The following is a 20,007-nucleotide window of genomic DNA, read 5'->3' on the forward strand; positions in this document are numbered from 1 at the left end:
ATATATAGTTATAGGTCCTTATACTGTCCCCATATATAGTTATAGGTCCTTATACTGCCCCCATATATAGTTATAGGCCCTTATACTGCCCCCATATATAGTTATAGGCCCTTATACTGTCCCCATATATAGTTATAGGCCCTTATACTGCCCCATATATAGTTATAGGCCCTTATACTGCCCCCATATATAGTTATAGGCCCTTATACTGCCCCCATATATAGTTATAGGCCCTTATACTGTCCCCATATATAGTTATAGGCCCTTATACTGCCCCCATATATAGTTATAGGCCCTTATACTGCCCCCATATATAGTTATAGGCCCTTATACTGCCCCCATATATAGTTATAGGCCCTTATACTGAACCCATATATAGTTATAGGCCCTTATACTGCCCCATATATAGTTATAGGCCCTTATACTGCCCCCATATATAGTTATAGGTCCTTATACTGAACCCATATATAGTTATAGGCCCTTATACTGCCCCATATATAGTTATAGGTCCTTATACTGCCCCATATATAGTTATAGGCCCTTATACTGAACCCATATATAGTTATAGGTCCTTATATTGCCCCATATATAGTTATAGGCCCTTCTACTGAACCCATATATAGTTATAGGCCCTTATACTGCCCCATATATAGTTATAGGCCCTTATACTGCCCCCATATATAGTTGTTGGCCCCTACACTGCCCTTCTATATAAATGTAGACCCCTGTACTGTCTCCATATATCGATGTAGGCCCCTATACTACTTACAGAATATAGTTATAGGCCCTTATACTGCCACATATATAGTTATAGGCCCTTATACTGCCCCCATATATAAATGTAGACCCCTATACTGCCCTTATATATAATTGTAGGCCCCTATACTGCCCCATATATAAATGTAGACGACTATACTGCCCCGTAGTTGTAGGCCCCTACTCTGCCCTTATATATGGTTGTAGACCTCTATATTCCCCCTTATATATAGTTGTAGACCCCTATACTGCCCCCGTTATATATAGTTGTAGGCCTCTACACCGACCTTATAGTTGTAGACCCCTATACTGCCCCCCTTATATATAGTTGTAGGTCTCGTCATCCCCCCTTATAGTTGTAGACCCCTATACTGCCCCCTTATATATAGTTGTAGACCCCTATACTGCCCCGTAGTTGTAGACCCCTATACTGCCCCCTTATATATAGTTGTAGGCCTTTATACTGCCCCCTTATATATGGTTGTAGGCCCCTATGCTGCCCCCTTATATATAGTTGTAGGCCTCTACACCCTCCTTATAGTTGTATGCCCCTATACTGCCCCCCCTTACTTATAATGGTAGACCCCTATACTGCCCCCTTATATATAGTTATAGGCCTCTACACCCCCCTTATAATTGTAGACCCCTATACTTCCCCCTTATGTATAGTTGTAGACCCCTATACTGCCCCCTTATATATAGTTGTAGACCCCTATACTGCCCCCTTATGTATAGTTGTAGGCCTCTACACTCCCCTTATTGTTGTAGACCCCTATACCCCCCTTAGAGTTGTAGACCCCTATACTGCCCCCCTTATATATAGTTATAGACCCCTATACTGCCCCCTTAAATATAGTTGTAGACCTCTATACTGCCCTCCCTTATATATAGTTGTAGACCCCTATACTGCCCCCTTATATATAGTTGTAGGCATCTATACCCCCCTTATAGTTGTAGACCCCTTTACTGTCCCCTTATATATAGTTGTAGACCTCTATACTGCCCCCGTTATATATAGTTATAGGCATCTATACCCCCCTTATAGTTGTAGACCCCTATACCCCCCTTATAGTTGTAGACCCCTATACTGCCCCCTTATATATAGTTGTAGACCCCTATACTGCCCCCGTTATATATAGTTGTAGGCATCTATACCCCCCTTATAGTTGTAGACCCCTATACCCCCCTTATAGTTGTAGACCCCTATACTGCCCCCTTATATATAGTTGTAGGCATCTATACCCCCCTTATAGTTGTAGACCCCTTTACTGTCCCCTTATATATAGTTGTAGACCTCTATACTGCCCCCGTTATATATAGTTATAGGCATCTATACCCCCCTTATAGTTGTAGACCCCTATACCCCCCTTATAGTTGTAGACAACTATACTGCCCCCTTATATATAGTTGTAGACCCCTATACTGCCCCCGTTATATATAGTTGTAGGCATCTATACCCCCCTTATAGTTGTAGACCCCTATACCCCCCTTATAGTTGTAGACCCCTATACTGCCCCCTTATATATAGTTGTAGACCCCTATACTGCCCCCTTATATATAGTTGTAGACCCCTATACCCCCCTTATAGTTGTAGACCCCTATACTGCCCCCTTATATATAGTTGTAGACCCCTATACCCCCACCATTATAGTTGTAGGCCCTCTCTCCACTGTGCCCCCATATATACATACAGTAGAGGTAAGTAGGCAGCCCACACAGACATCACGCCCCCAAGTATAAATGACCAATAGCTGACAATTTGTGGGGTCTTCATAGAGCACAAGTATAGAGGACAAGTCTACGGCAGACAGTGGAGGTGGGAATAGCGACAAACACAATGTCAGTGACATCATCTGATGGGTTCTATCGGCTTCAGTCGTCTTTTCCATTAGTGCCGGGAGGAGCGCGACATCTACCGTAAGCGATAACCACCATACCACAAGCGTGACAAGGGAAGCAGAACGGAACCTACCTGATTTGTTGAAAGGAAGTCCTGGTTACTCTCATTCATACTCATATACATGTTCTCCCCATCAAACTACAAGACAAAAATAGGAATTAAAGACCTTTTTTCTCATATTCAAGGACAAAGAGGTCACAAGTACATAGACAGGCGGTGAGGAAACATGGCCGACGAGCTTGGTGGGGTTTTTGTAATACAGAATGAATGAGGTTTTAATGTAAAGAACAAAAGAACATCTCCTCCCAGAGGGAAACCAACAGGGGTGAAGCTGGAGGAGAACTAATATGGCGGCCATTGGAGTTCTCAAGATGTTGTCAGCGTCAGTTTCTGGGGGGGGGGAGGGGGACGACTAATATGGTGTCCATTGATGTTCTCAATATGGTGTAAGCGTCAGTTTCTGGGGGGGGGGGGGATAATATGGTGGCCATTGAAGTTCTAAAAATGTCATCCAAAGCTGCCACAGTCACAGTATCATGCCGAAGTGTTCAGACATGGCCCCGATCATTTCAATGGCTGGAGCGCAGTCCCCTACGGACTATGTTTGGGTCATTTTGGTGCTTGGATTTAGAATCGTGGTCCAAGACAGAACTCAGGATCCGTTCTGAAAGAGACCTAAATGCCTCTAGACTCCAGCCAATGATATGAATGGGGACCCTGCCTGACCGAGCGGGGATACATAAGCAATAATATGAATGGGGTCCCTGCCTGTCCGAGCGGGGATACATCAGCAATAATATGAATGGGGTCCCTGCCTGTCCGAGCGGGGATACATAAGCAATAATATGAATGGGGTCCCTGCCTGTCCGAGCGGGGATACATCAGCAATAATATGCATGGGGTCCCTGCCTGTCCGAGCGGGGATACATCAGCAATAATATGAATGGGGACCCTGCCTGTCCAAGCGGGGATACATAAGCAATAATATGAAAGGGGACCCTGTCTGTCCAAGTGGGGATACATCAGCAATAATATGAAAGGGGACCCTGCCTGTCCAAACCGGGATACATCAGCAATAATATGAAAGGGGACCCTGCCTGTCCGAGTGGGGATCCATAAGCAATAATATGATTGGGGACCCCGCCTGTCCGAGCAGGGATACATCAGCAATAATATGAATGGGGACCCCGCCTGTCGGAGCAGGGATACATCAGCAATAATATGAAAGGGGACCCTGCCTGTCTGAGCGGGGATACATCAGCAATAATATGAAAGAGGACCCTGCCTGTCTGAGCGGGTATACATCAGCAATAATATGAAAGGGGACCCTGCCTGTCCGAGATGGATACATCAGCAATAATATCAATGGGAACCCCACCTGTCCGAGCAGGGATACATCAGCAATAATATGAAAGAGGGCCCTGACTGTCCGAGCGGTGATACATCAGCAATAAAATGAATGGGGACCCCGCCTGTCCGAGCGGGGATACATCAGCAATAATATGAAAGGGGACCCTGCCTGTCCGAGCGGGGATACATCAGCAATAATATGAATAGGGACCCTGCCTGTCCGAGCGGGGATACATCAGCAATAATATGAATGGGGACCCCGCCTGTCCGAGCGGGGATACATCAGCAATAATATGAATGGGGACCCCGCCTGTCCGAGCGGGGATACATCAGCAATAATATGAAAGGGGACCCTGCCTGTCCGAGCGGGTATACATCAGCAATAATATGAAAGGGGACCCTGCCTGTCCGAGCGGGGATACATCAGCAATAATATGAATGGGGACCCCGCCTGTCCGAGTGGGTATACATCAGCAATAATATGAATAGGGACCCTGCCTGTCCGAGCGGGGATACATCAGCAATAATGTGAAAGAGGGCCCTGCCTGTCCGAGCGGTGATACATCAGCAATAAAATGAATGGGGACCCTGCCTGTCCGAGCGGGGATACATCAGCAATAATATGAAAGGGGACCCTGCCTGTCCGAGCGGGGATACATCAGCAATAATATGAATGGGGACCCTGCCTGTCCGAGCGGGGATACATCAGCAATAATATGAATGGGGACCCCGTCTGTCCGAGCGGGGATACATCAGCAATAATATGAATGGGATCCCTGCCTGTCCGAGCGGGGATACATCAGCAAAAATATGAAAGGGGACCCCGCCTGTCCGAGCGGGGATACATCAGCTATAATATGAATAGGGACCCTGCCTGTCCGAGCGGGGATACATCAGCAATAATATGAATGGGGACCCCACCTGTCCGAGCGGGGATACATCAGCAATAATATGAATGGGGACCCTCTCTGTCCGAGCGGGTATACATCAGCAATAATATGAAAGAGGACCCTGACTGTCCGAGCGGGGATACATCAGCAATAATTTGAAAGAAGACCCTGCCTGTCCGAGCAGGGATACATCGGCAATAATATGAATGGGGACCCTGCCTGTCCGAGCGGGGATACATCAGCAATAATACAAATGGGGACCCTGCCTGTCCGAGCGGGGATACATCAGCAATAATATGAATGGGGACACTGCCTGTCCGAGCGGGGATACATCAGCAATAATATGAAAGGGGACCCTGCCTGTCCGAGCGGGGATACATCAGCAATAATATGAAAGGGGACCCTGCCTGTCCGAGCGGGGATACATCAGCAATAATATAAATGGGGACCCTGCCTGTCCAAGCCGGGATACATCAGCAATAATATGAATGGGGACCCTGCCTGTCCGAGCGGGGATGCATCAGCAATAATATGAAAGGGGACCCTGCCTGTCCGAGCGGGGATACATCAGCAATAATATAAATGGGGACCCTGCGTGTCCGAGCGGGGATACATCAGCAATAATATGAATGGGGACCCTGCCTGTCCGAGCGGGGACACATCAGCAATAATATCAAAGGGGACCCTGCCTGTCCGAGCGGGGATGCATCAGCAATAATATGAATGGGGACCCTGCCTGTCCGAGCGGGGATACATCAGCAATAATATGAAAGGGGACCCTGCGTGTCCGAGCGGGGATACATCAGCAATAATATGAATGGGGACCCTGCCTGTCCGAGCGGGGACACATCAGCAATAATATCAAAGGGGACCCTGCCTGTCCGAGCGGGGATACATCAGCAATAATATGAATGGGGACACTGCCTGTCCGAGCGGGGATACATCAGCAATAATATGAAAGGGGACCCTGCCTGTCCGAGCGGGGATACATCAGCAATAATATGAAAGGGGACCCTGCCTGTCCGAGCGGGGATACATCAGCAATAATATAAATGGGGACCCTGCCTGTCCAAGCCGGGATACATCAGCAATAATATGAATGGGGACCCTGCCTGTCCGAGCGGGGATGCATCAGCAATAATATGAAAGGGGACCCTGCCTGTCCGAGCGGGGATACATCAGCAATAATATAAATGGGGACCCTGCGTGTCCGAGCGGGGATACATCAGCAATAATATGAATGGGGACCCTGCCTGTCCGAGCGGGGACACATCAGCAATAATATCAAAGGGGACCCTGCCTGTCCGAGCGGGGATGCATCAGCAATAATATGAATGGGGACCCTGCCTGTCCGAGCGGGGATACATCAGCAATAATATGAAAGGGGACCCTGCGTGTCCGAGCGGGGATACATCAGCAATAATATGAATGGGGACCCTGCCTGTCCGAGCGGGGACACATCAGCAATAATATCAAAGGGGACCCTGCCTGTCCGAGCGGGGATACATCAGCATCACAATTCATAGTGTGAACCCGGCTATAGGCAGAGAATATATATCTGGATCACACCTCATCTACTAAGTCATAGCTCTCCAAACTGGGGCCCTTCAGGTGTTGGAAAACCACAGCTGCATGCTGGAACTTGTAGTTTGGCAACCTTGTTTTAGCCAAAAACCCTGCCCAAAATATTCCGTGTGAACACGGCCCCAAGATCTTCTTTAATAAAGCAAATTTCATGAATCAGGTTTAATGATAGAAAAAAGCCAACGGAGGGCGAGAAATGCCGAAAGAAAACCTACGAGGACCAAGAGGTCATCTCCAGAAGAAAACAAATAGATACAAGGAAAAGATCACATATATGACGGTATACAAAACTAAGCGTGAGTGTACGGATGATTATACAGCAGAAGGGTCACGTGTCAGTGTAAGGTATCATACAAAGCATTCGGAAAGTCTTCACCCCCGGTCACTATATACAATGTATCCAGAAAGTCTTCATCCCGATCACTATATACAATGTATCCAGAAAGTCTTCACCCCCGATCACTATATACAATGTATCCAGAAAGTCTTCACCCCCGATCACTATATACAATGTATCCAGAAAGTCTTCACCCCCGGTCACTATATACAATGTATCCAGAAAGTCTTCACCCCCGATCACTATATACAATGTATCCAGAAAGTCTTCACCCCCGATCACTATATACAATGTATCCAGAAAGTCTTCACCCCCGGTCACTATATACAATGTATCCAGAAAGTCTTCACCCCCGGTCACTATATACAATGTATCCAGAAAGTCTTCATCCCGATCACTATATACAATGTATCCAGAAAGTCTTCACCCCCGATCACTATATACAATGTATCCAGAAAGTCTTCACCCCCGATCACTATATACAATGTATCCAGAAAGTCTTCACCCCCGGTCACTATATACAATGTATCCAGAAAGTCTTCACCCCCGATCACTATATACAATGTATCCAGAAAGTCTTCACCCCCGGTCACTATATAGAATGTATCCAGAAAGTCTTCACCCCTGATCACTATATACAATGTATCCAGAAAGTCTTCACCCCCGATCACTATATACAATGTATGCAGAAAGTCTTCACCCCCGGTCACTATATACAATGTATCCAGAAAGTCTTCACCCCCGCTCACTATATACAATGTATCCAGAAAGTCTTCACCCCCGGTCACTATATACAATGTATCCAGAAAGTCTTCACCCCCAGTCACTATATACAATGTATCCAAAAAGTCTTCACCCCCGGTCACTATATACAGTGTATCCAGAAAGTCTTCACCCCCGATCACTATATACAATGTATCCAGAAAGTCTTCACCCCCGGTCACTATATACAGTGTATCCAGAAAGTCTTCACCCCCGATCACTATATACAATGTATGCAGAAAGTCTTCACCCCCGGTCACTATATACAATGTATCCAGAAAGTCTTCACTCCCGGTCACTATATACAATGTATCCAGAAAGTCTTCACCCCCAGTCACTATATACAATGTATCCAAAAAGTCTTCACCCGGTCACTATATACAATGTATCCAGAAAGTCTTCACCCCGATCACTATGTACATTGTATCCAGAAAGTCTTCACCCCCGGTCACTATATACAATGTATCCAGAAAGTCTTCACCCCTCCCATCACTATATACAATGTATCCAGAAAGTCTTCACTCCCGGTCACTATATACAATGTATCCAGAAAGTCTTCACCCCCCATCACTATATACAATGTATCCAGAAAGTCTTCACCCCCCGATCACTATATACAATGTATCCAGAAAGTCTTCACCCCCATCACTATATACAATGTATCCAGAAAGTCTTTATCCCCGATCACTATATACAATGTATCCAGAAAGTCTTCACCCCCGATCACTATATACAGTGTATCCAGAAAGTCTTCACCCCCCATCACTATATACAATGTATCCAGAAAGTCTGGTATGGTATGGTAGAGCAGAGTTGCATATAGCAGGGTAGAGCAGAGTTGTATATAGTATGGTAGAGCAGAGTTATATATAGTATGGTAGAGCAGAGTAGTATATAGTATGGTATAGCAGAGTTGTATATAGTATGGTAGAGTAGAGTTGTATATAGTATGGTAGAGCAGAGTTGCATATAGTATGGTAGAGTAGAGTTGTATATAGTATGGTAGAGCAGAGTTGTATATAGTGTGGTAGAGTAGAGTTGTATATAGTAGGGTAGAGCAGAGTTGTATATAGTATGGTAGAGCAGTGTTGTATATAGTATGGTAGAGCAGAGTTGTATATAGTATGGTAGAGCAGAGTTGTATATAGTATGGTAGAGTAGAGTTGTATATAGTAGGGTAGAGCAGAGTTGTATATAGTATGGTAGAGCAGAGTTGTATATAGTATGGTAGAGCAGAGTTGTATATAATATGGTAGAGCAGGGTTGTATATAGTATGGTAGAGCAGAGTTGTATATAGTATGGTAGAGCAGAGTTGTATATAGTATGGTAGAGCAGAGTTGTATATAGTATGGTAGAGCAGAGTTGTATATTGTATGGTAGAGTAGAGTTGTATGTAGTATGGTAGAGCAGAGTTGCATATAGTATGGTAGAGCAGAGTTGTATATAGTAGGGTAGAGTAGAGTTGTATATAGTATGGTAGAGCAGAGTTGTATATAGTAGGGTAGAGTAGAGTTGTATATAGTAGGGTAGAGCAGAGTTGTATATAGTATGGTAGAGTAGAGTTGTATATAGTATGGTAGAGCAGGGTTGTATATAGTATGGTAGAGCAGAGTTGTATATAGTATGGTAGAGCAGAGTTGTATATAGTATGGTAGAGCAGAGTTGTATATAGTATGGTATAGCAGAGTTGTATATAGTATGGTAGAGCAGAGTTGTATATAGAATGGTAGAGCAGAGTTGTATATAGTATGGTATAGCAGAGTTGTATATAGTATGGTAGAGCAGAGTTGTATATAGTATGGTAGAGCAGAGTTGTATATAGTATGGTAGAGCAGAGTTGTATATAGTATGGTAGAGTAGAGTTGTATATAGTATGGTAGAGCAGAGTTGTATATAGTATGGTAAAGTAGAGTTGTATATAGTAGGGTAGAGCAGAGTTGTATATAGTATGGTAGAGTAGAGTTGTATATAGTATGGTAGAGCAGGGTTGTATATAGTATGGTAGAGCAGAGTTGTATATAGTATGGTAGAGCAGAGTTGTATACAGTATGGTAGAGTTGAGTTGTATATAGTATGGTAGAGCAGAGTTGTATATAGTATGGTAGAGCAGAGTTGTATATAGTATGGTAGAGCAGAGTTGTATATAGTATGGTAGAGCAGAGTTGTATATAGTGTGGTAGAGCAGAGTTGTATATAGTATGGTAGAGCAGAGTTGTATATAGTATGGTAGAGTTGAGTTGTCTATAGTATGGTAGAGCAGAGTTGTATATAGTATGGTAGAGCAGAGTTGTATATAGTATGGTAGAGCAGAGTTGTATATAGTATGGTAGAGTAGAGTTGTATATAGTAGGGTAGAGCAGAGTTGTATATAGTATGGTAGAGCAGAGTTGTATATAGTATGGGTAGAGCAGAGTTGTATATAGTATGGTAGAGCAGAGTTGTATATAGTATGGTAGAGTTGAGTTATATATAGTATGGTAGAGCAGAGTTGTATATTGTATGGTAGAGCAGAGTTGTATATAGTATGGTAGAGCAGAGTTGTATATAGTGTGGTAGAGCAGAGTTGTATATAGTATGGTAGAGCAGAGTTGTATATTGTATGGGAGAGTAGAGTTGTATATAGTATGGTAGAGCAGAGGTGTATATAGTATGGTAGAGCAGAGTTGTATATAGTATGGTAGAGCAGAGTTGTATATAGTATGGTAGAGCAGAGTTGTATATAGTATGGTAGAGCAGAGTTGTATATTGTATGGTAGAGCAGAGTTGTATATAGTATGGTAGAGCAGAGTTGTATATAGTATGGTAGAGCAGAGTTGTATATAGTATGGTAGAGCAGAGTTGTATATAGTATGGTAGAGTAGAGTTGTATATAGTATGGTAGAGCAGAGTTGTATATAGTATGGTAGAGCAGAGTTGTATATAGTATGGTAGAGCAGAGTTGTATATTGTATGGTAGAGCAGAGTTGTATATAGTATGGTAGAGCAGAGTTGTATATAGTATGGTAGAGCAGAGTTGTATATAGTATGGTAGAGCAGAGTTGTATATAGTATGGTAGAGCAGAGTTGTATATTGTATGGTAGAGCAGAGTTGTATATAGTATGGTAGAGCAGTGTTGTATATAGTATGGTAGAGCAGAGTTGTATATAGTATGGTAGAGCAGTGTTGTATATAGTATGGTAGAGCAGAGTTGTATATAGTATGGTAGAGCAGAGTTGTATATAGTATGGTAGAGCAGAGTTGTATATAGTATGGTAGAGCAGAGTTGTATATAGTATGGTAGAGCAGAGTTGTATATAGTATGGTAGAGCAGAGTTGTATATAGTATGGTAGAGCAGAGTTGTATATAGTATGGTAGAGCAGAGTTGTATATTGTATGGTAGAGCAGAGTTGTATATAGTATGGTAGAGCAGTGTTGTATATAGTATGGTAGAGCAGAGTTGTATATAGTATGGTAGAGCAGAGTTGTATATAGTATTGTAGAGTTGAGTTGTCTATAGTATGGTAGAGCAGAGTTGTATATAGTAGGGTAGAGTAGAGTTGTATATAGTAGGGTAGAGTTGAGTTGTATATAGTCTGGTAGAGCAGAGTTGTATATAGTATGGTAGAGCAGAGTTGTATATAGTATGGTATAGCAGAGTTGTATATAGTATGGTAGAGTAGAGTTGTATATAGTATGGTAGAGTAGAGTTGTATATAGTATGGTAGAGCAGAGTTGTATATTGTATGGTAGAGCAGAGTTGTATATAGTATGGTAGAGTGGAGTTGTATATAGTATGGTAGAGTAGAGTTGTATATAGTATGGTAGAGCAGAGTTGTATATTGTATGGTAGAGTAGAGTTGTATATAGTATGGTAGAGCAGAGTTGTATATAGTATGGTAGAGCAGAGTTGTATATAGTATGGTAGAGTAGAGTTGTATATAGTATGGTAGAGCAGAGTTGTATATAGTATGGTAGAGCAGAGTTGTATATAGTATGGTAGAGCAGAGTTGTATATAGTATGGTAGAGCAGAGTTGTATATAGTATGGTAGAGCAGGGTTGTATATAGTATGGTAGAGTAGAGTTGTATATAGTATGGTAGAGCAGAGTTGTATATAGTATGGTAGAGCAGAGTTGTATATAGTGTGGTAGAGCAGAGTTGTATATAGTGTGGTAGAGCAGAGTTGTATATAGTATGGTAGAGCAGAGGTGTATATAGTATGGTAGAGCAGAGTTGTATATAGTATGGTAGAGCAGAGGTGTATATAGTATGGTAGAGCAGAGTTGTATATAGTATGGTAGAGCAGAGGTGTATATAGTATGGTAGAGCAGAGTTGTATATAGTATGGTAGAGCAGAGTTGTATATAGTATGGTAGAGCAGAGTTGTATATAGTATGGTAGAGCAGAGTTGTATATAGTGTGGTAGAGCAGAGTTGTATATAGTATGGTAGAGCAGAGTTGTATATAGTGTGGTAGAGCAGAGTTGTATATAGTATGGTAGAGCAGAGTTGTATATAGTATGGTAGAGCAGAGTTGTATATAGTATGGTAGAGCAGAGTTGTATATAGTATGGTAGAGCAGAGTTGTATATAGTATGGTAGAGCAGAGTTGTATATAGTGTGGTAGAGCAGGGTTGTATATAGTATGGTATAGCAGAGTTGTATATAGTATGGTAGAGCAGAGTTGTATATAGTATGGTAGAGCAGAGTTGTATATAGTATGGTAGAGCAGAGTTGTATATAGTGTGGTAGAGCAGAGTTGTATATAGTATGGTAGAGCAGAGTTGTATATAGTATGGTAGAGCAGAGTTGTATATAGTGTGGTAGAGCAGGGTTGTATATAGTATGGTATAGCAGAGTTGTATATAGTATGGTAGAGCAGAGTTGTATATAGTATGGTAGAGCAGAGTTGTATATAGTATGGTAGAGCAGAGTTGTATATAGTGTGGTAGAGCAGAGTTGTATATAGTATGGTAGAGCAGAGTTGTATATAGTGTGGTAGAGCAGAGTTGTATATAGTATGTTAAAAGAGAGTTATATACAGTACAGTAGAGCAGAGTTCTAAGCAGTATGATAGGGCCGGAGAACATAAATGCGTTCTTGTCCAAACCAAGGTTAGATATAACTCTTGGCCGGTATTGAATAGAATCCATTATGAAGATCACGGTGAAATGGGCAGAGGAAGAAATTATTACAGAAGAGGAGACTTTGTATCCAGTTTTTACTTCAGAAGAAATTCTTTAGATTCCTTGAATCATGAACTGAGGCCGAGGCCGCGACTTTAATCAATGTTATTATCAGAATTACAGAGAATAACATTAATAGACTCTGGGACATTAATATGGAGGCTTCTAATCCCCACAATTACGGGACCACCCTTTATGTAACAGGTGCTGGGACCACTGAACGGGCTCAGGGATTGTTACTAGAAAACGTCTAGAATTTCTATGTCATAAATGAGCTGCGACGGTTCTTATACGGTGGAGGCTGGATATATCCCGGGATTCTCATGGCTTATTTCCAGATGACATCGCTGAGCCGTGATCTGTCCTGTCCAGCCTCTTCTAGGGATTAACCTCCATGTGGGGAGGCGAGAAGGGTGGGGGGCCCCGAGCCTGTCCTTATAGGAGCCACCACTTGTGCGGCTTCATGTCACATGAGTTATTATTGGGGGCACATTAGGCCATGGAAGATGGGGGACCTTAAAATCCTGGGGGGGTTCTATCCTCAATCAGTTTGCAGCCATAGCTTGGTATGTGGATAAAGGCCAAGAAGCTCAATAACAGGAGAAAGAAGCATTTTTGTCTAATAAGATTACATTCAATTGTACTATTCATTTATACAAGCTCAACTTATCCCCTATCTACAGGGACAGAAGTGTCTGATCGCAGGGGGTCTGACTACAGGGACCTCGCTGATCTTCTGTACATGGCCCAACAAATCACCTGCCCTCAGAGCCTCCCCCCCCCCCCCCCTTGGAGGCAACCGGGAGTGATGGCGGCTGGGATGGGACCCGTCTCAGCAAGTGATTGGTTAATAAGGCCGTTATTCCCACACTTCTTGAAACGTGAAGGTTGCAGTTGCTTGACCTTGTACAGTTGACTTCCGCTAAGCCCCCCTTTATTCCCCTGAGTCCCCCTTTATTCCCCTGAGCCCCCCTTTATTCCCCTGAGTCCCCCTTTATTCCCCTGAGCCCCCCTTTATTCCCCTGAGCCCCCTTTATTCCCCTGAGCCCCACTTTATTCCCCTGAGTACCCCTTTTTTCCCCTTAGACACCCTTTATCCCCCTGAGTACCCCTTTATTTCCCTGAGTATCACTTTATTCCTCTGAGCACCCATTTATCCCCCTGAGCACCCCTTTATTCCTCTGAACACCCATTTATCCCCCTGAGTACCCCTTTATTCCCATGAGCACCCCTTTATTCATCTGAACACCCATTTATCCCCCTGAGTACCCCTTTATTTCTCTGAGTACCCCTTTATTCCCCTCAGCACCCCTTTATTCCTCTGAGTAAGCCTTTATTCCCCTGAGCACCCCTTTATTACCCTGAGTACCCTTTTATTACCCTGAGTACCCCTTCATTCCCCTGAGCACCCCTTTATTGCCCTGAGCATCCCTTTATTCCCCTGAGCACCCCTTTATTCCCCTGAGCACCCCTTCATCCCCCTGAGTAGCCCTTTATCCCCCTGAGCACCCCTTTATCCCCCTGAGTACCCCTTTATCCCCCTGAGCACCCCTCTATCCCCCTGAGTACCCCTTTATTTCCCTGAGTACCTCTCTATTCCCCTGAGTACCCCTTTATTCCTGTGAGTACCCCTTTATTCCCTTGAGCACCCCTTTATTCCCCTGAGTACCCCTTTATTCCCCTGAGTACCCCTTTATTCCCCTGAGTACCTATCTATTCCCCTGAGTACCCCTTTATTCCCGTGAGTACCCCTTTATTCCCTTGAGCACCCCTTTATTCCCCTGAGTACCCCTTTATCCCCCTGAGCACCCCTCTATCCCCCTGAGTACCCCTTTATCCCCCTGAGTACCCCTTTATTCCCCTGAGTATCTCTCTATTCCCCTGAGCACCCCTTTATTCCCCTGAGCACCCCTTTATTCCCCTGAGTACCCCTTTATTCCCCTGAGCACCCCTTTATTCCCCTGAGTACCTCTCTATTCCCCTGAGTACCCCTTTATTCCCCTGAGTACCCCTTTATCCCCCTGAGCACCCCTCTATCCCCCTGAGTACCCCTTTATTCCCCTGAGTACCTCTCTATTCCCCTGAGTACCCCTTTATTCCCCTGAGTATCTCTCTATTCCCCTGAGCACCCTTTATTCCCCTGAGTACCCCTTTATTCCCCTGAGCACCCCTTTATTCCCCTGAGTACCCCTTTATTCCCCTGAGTACCCCTTTATCCCCCTGAGTACCCCTTTATTCCCCTGAGTACCTCTCTATTCCCCTGAGTACCCCTTTATTCCCGTGAGTACCCCTTTATTCCCTTGAGCACCCCTTTATTCCCCTGAGTACCCCTTTATCCCCCTGAGCACCCCTCTATCCCCCTGAGTACCCCTTTATCCCCCTGAGCACCCCTCTATCCCCCTGAGTACCCCTTTATTCCCCTGAGTATCTCTCTATTCCCCTGAGCACCCCTTTATTCCCCTGAGCACCCCTTTATTCCCCTGAGTACCCCTTTATTCCCCTGAGCACCCCTTTATTCCCCTGAGTACCTCTCTATTCCCCTGAGTACCCCTTTATTCCCCTGAGTACCCCTTTATCCCCCTGAGCACCCCTCTATCCCCCTGAGTACCCCTTTATTCCCCTGAGTACCTCTCTATTCCCCTGAGTACCCCTTTATTCCCCTGAGTATCTCTCTATTCCCCTGAGCACCCCTTTATTCCCCTGAGTACCCCTTTATTCCCCTGAGCACCCCTTTATTCCCCTGAGTACCCCTTTATTCCCCTGAGTACCCCTTTATTCCCCTGAGTACCCCTTTACTCTATGCACTAGCCTCATCTATTACATAGAACAGCCTTGGTCTTGGATGCAACTTTTGCGCCTCTTTTATAAATAAGTAACATATAAGGAAAAACATCCTTACAATGGCGCCAAGCTCTATATACGCGCGCCCTCCCCTCATTGTATTACCCCGTATCCTGTGCCCGTTTATTGCCCCTCAGATCGATATATTTGGGGGGGAGAAATATGAAGGAATTCGCGATTAAACAAACCGCACGTTGACCTTCCAGACTAGTGAATGAGCGTGCGTTGCATTTAACCAGCGACCGAGCGTGCCAGGGGGCGTGATTTTGGCGGAGAGTGAGCGTGTTTTGTCTGTTTTTTTCGTTGGATTTATCATGTGCGACTTTTTGCAAAAGTGGTGCAGGAATGCGCCACTTTTGCAAAAAGTCGCACTTGATAAATCTGGTGAAAAAACATGCAAAGGTCTCGCCACCCCGGACCACGCGCAGCGAGCCGTGCCTTGTTTAAAGTAAAAAAAAGTCTTAACACCCAGATTTCTCACGCTCTCCTGGCCCGATGCGCCAATTTGTGGGCCAATCTAAAGTCACTTATTAATATTAGGTAGAATTTGTGCCGACCGGCTGCACCGCACGCTGAAACGTGCACCATGTCTCACCAAGATGCGTTATGATGACACATGACCCCCATAATTCTTTCTCTGGACCATTGGTGTCTACTATGTGGCAGAGGGGCCCCCGACCTTCCTCTCGGGGCCCGGGGGAATCTTGTCCCAACAATACGTCGTCCATTATACATAATGTCTGACAATAATTCCTCCTGTCAGATCTATACAGCAGGACCATCATGGTACTACGAGAACTCAATGTAGATCTCATGGATCGGACGCCCTACAAATCGTAGGTGACAGCGAGGTCAGCCGCGGCCTCCGGCAATGAATATATCAGATTTACCAGGACGCTAGAATGACGGGAGATTTTATGTTTGTTTATGATCAGTTATAGGACAAGAAGCCATTGCTGGATCTACCCAGCGCTCCACGTACTACAGCTCTGCAGCCGCCATAATGTACGGTGCTATTACCTCAGCACAGTATGGCGGTACTTACATTGTATGGAGCTGTTTAGTATATGGAGCTGCAGTAAATGGTGGTGGCAGCATCGCGTGGCTGTCACGATTCGACTGGCTGGAGGTGGATCCTCTGTGCCAGAGAGGGATTGGCGTGGACCGTGCTGGTGGACCGGTTCTAAGTCACTACTGGTATTCACCAGAGCCCGCCGCAAAGCGGGATGGTCTTGCTGCGGCGGTAGCAACCAGGTCGTATCCACCAGCAACGGCTCAACCTCTCTGACTGCTGAAGATAGGCGCGGTACAAGGGAGTAGACAAGAGCAAGGTCGGACGTAGCAGAAGGTCGGGGCAGGCAGCAAGGATCGTAGTCAGGGGCAACGGCAGGAGGTCTGGAACACAGGCTAGGGATACACAAGGAAACGCTTTCACTGGCACAATGGCAACAAGATCCGGCGAGGGAGTGCAGGGGAAGTGAGGTATACATAGGGAGTGCACAGGTGAACACACTAATTAAGCCAACTGCGCCAATCAACGGCGCAGTGGCCCTTTAAATCGCAGAGACCCGGCGCGCGCGCGCCCTAAGGAGCGAGGCCGCGCGCGCCGGGACAGGACCGACGGAGAGCGAGTCAGGTACGGGAGCCGGGGTGCGCATCGCGAGCGGGCGCCACCCGCATCGCGAATCGCATCCCGGCTGGGAGAGGTATCGCAGCGCACCCGGTCAGCAGGTCTGACCGGGGCGCTGCAATTGCGAGGATGTTGCGAGCGCTCCGGGGAGGAGCGGGGACCCGGAGCGCTCGGCGTAACAGTGGCATTGGTATATAGGTAACTGTATATATAGCCATATATATACAGTTACAGTATTTATATATATATATATATTGGGGGGGGGGGGGGGGGGGGAATAAGTATCTTCCAAAGTTCTTGTCCCCGACACATATATATTGTAATATGTAATATATTTGTATAAGAAATTATGTAAAGCCTGTGAAATAATTGTGATATAAGATGAATGATGTAGAACCTGTGGATTTATTATGAATATACAGAATGATGTAACCAGAAGGGTTGTCCACCTTAGAATACACATTTCCTAAAGCCTATTGGGGTATTGGGGGCCCTGGGGTCCTCTGTCCAGGATTCTACCCCCCCCCCCCCTGGACCACTCTTCCTATAACCATCAATAAGCCTCTTACATCTCTCAGCCATAATGTTGGACCACTCATGAAATCTGTATTGGGGGCCCTGGGGTCCTCTGTCCAGGATTCTACCCACCCCCCCCCCCCCCGGTTACATAATAAAACTACGAACGATCAAATATTTTAGTTACAATGACATTCAGTCAGGGCTGGACAGGATACAGGACACTAGAGGACGGGGTTAGGGTGGCCCTATAAGCCTCCATACATATGCGGAGCCCCTGTCCCGATGAAGCTGCCCCCGGGGTCCGAAATCCTCAGGCTGGGAATCCTCTCTTGTACGGTAAGGGCACATTCACACATACCGTATCTGCTGCAGATGTGATGCTGCAGATTTGATGCTATGTAAATCAATGGAACAAAATGAGTGAATACATAATCAAATCTGCTACATCACATTTACACCATTAAATCGGCAGCATCAAATCGGCAGCATCAAATCCATAGCAACAAATCGTCAGAATCACAACTGCAGCATAAAATCTGTAGCATCAAACCCACAACATGAAATCTGCAGCATTAAAACTGCAGCATCAAATATGTAGCATCAGATCTTTAGCAGCTAATCTGCAGCATCAAATACATAGCATCAAAACTGCAGCATCAAATCTGCAGCATTAAATCCGCAGAATCAAATCTGCAGCTTTAAATTCCCAACTTCAAGTCTACATGATAAAATCTGCAGCTTAAAATGTATTCCATAAAATCTGCACCATTAAATCCTTAGCATCAAATCTACAGCATCAAATCCACAACATTAAATCCACAACATCAAATCTGCAGCATCAAATCTACTGAATCAAATCTGCATCATTAGATCTACTGAATCAAATCTGCAGCATCCAATCTAATGAATCAAATCTGCAGCATCCAATCTAATGAATCAAATCTGCAGCATCATTGGTAAACATCAAATCAGCAACATCAAATTTGAAAAATAAAACCTGCAACATCAGATTTAACGCATGAAATCCGCAGCATCAAATCCACAACATCACTTCCACAAGTGCAGTGTTTTCCAACCATTGTGCCTCCAGCCATAGAAAAACTACAACTCCCAGCAAGTCGGGACAGCCAACGGCTGTCCGAGCATGCTGGGAGTTGTAGTTTTGCCACTGTTGGAGACACATTCCTGTAGCGTTTAATATTCTATGCGGCTTCCATCGCGGATACGTTTTGTGTAATTGGGTTGCTACGCAAAATTTATTAGGTTACAACAGTGTTTTCTAAACAGTGTGTCCCCAGCTGCTGCAAAAATTACAACTCCCAGCATTCCTGGACAGCCAAAGGCTGCTCAGATGAAAGGAAAGCCTTGATTTACCTTTCAGGGACAGTGTAGATCCTCTGGAGTCCCTTAGTCCCTCGTTAGGTTACACAAGTGCTTTCCAAACAGTGTGTCTCCAGCTGTTGCAAAAACTACAACTCCCAGCATGCCCGGACAGCCAAAGGCTGCTCAGGTGAAAGGGATGCCTTGATTTACCTTTCAGGGACAGTGTGGATTCTCTTTGGCAAAACTACAACTCCTAGCATGCCCGGACAGCCAAAGTCTGCTCAGATGAAAGGGAAGCCTTGATTTACCTTTCATGGACATTGTGGATTCTCTTTTGCAAAATTACAACTCCTAGCATGCCCGGACAGCCTTTGGCTGTCCGGGCATGCTGGGAGTTGTAGTTTTGCCACTGTTGGAGGCACACTGGTTGGGGAACACTGTAGTGTTTAGTATTCTATGCGGCTTTCATCGCTGATCCGTTCTCTATAGTTGCGTTAAGTGATTTTTTACGCTTTTACATTCAGTGATTTCTTTGATGGTTTTTTTTAGTCGTCTGACTACAATGTTTTTTGTTTTTTTTTACTGTAGAACAATCGTAACAAAGTAGGAAAAAGAAGCAGAGCACAGAACGGTTTCGTGACTTTGTAACGTCGTTACGTGAGGTTATCACGATAATTTATTTGAAAGTAAAAAAAAAACAAAACATGTAAATATGATTTTTCCCAATCGGGCGGGGGAAGGGTTAAGAGCGCGGGTTCCATCCACTGCTCCCCGTTTCCACGCTATTTTACATTTTATAAACCATTATAAATTTAATTGCACGTTTAACAGGGGGGAAAAAATACAGCGCGCACAATGGCTCATTAAGGACTAATTATGCACATGTTGTTTTCCACAAACATTCGCGTTTGGAAGCTGTTCTCCGTAATTGCTCAGCCTCATTAAATAG

At 44.8% G+C, this 20,007-nt stretch overlaps 1 protein-coding gene across 4 annotated transcripts in view; it reads right to left on the reverse strand.

Annotated features, from left to right (window-relative positions):
* TOX2 (TOX high mobility group box family member 2) overlaps window positions 1-20,007 on the reverse strand; it is a 208,302-nt gene that overhangs the window by 129,163 nt on the left and 59,132 nt on the right. For 2 of the 4 annotated variants that reach the window (XM_056548147.1, XM_056548149.1), the window contains exon 2: window positions 2,729-2,794. The exons of the other annotated variants lie outside the window; for them this stretch is intronic. In XM_056548147.1, the coding sequence (XP_056404122.1) occupies window positions 2,729-2,794 (66 nt within the window). The remainder of the gene's footprint in view (window positions 1-2,728; window positions 2,795-20,007) is intronic. 4 annotated transcript variants of the gene reach the window in all.

Source organism: Hyla sarda, chromosome 12 (genome assembly GCF_029499605.1).
Source record: "Hyla sarda isolate aHylSar1 chromosome 12, aHylSar1.hap1, whole genome shotgun sequence".
In the NCBI taxonomy this organism is placed as follows: Eukaryota; Metazoa; Chordata; class Amphibia; order Anura; family Hylidae; genus Hyla; species Hyla sarda.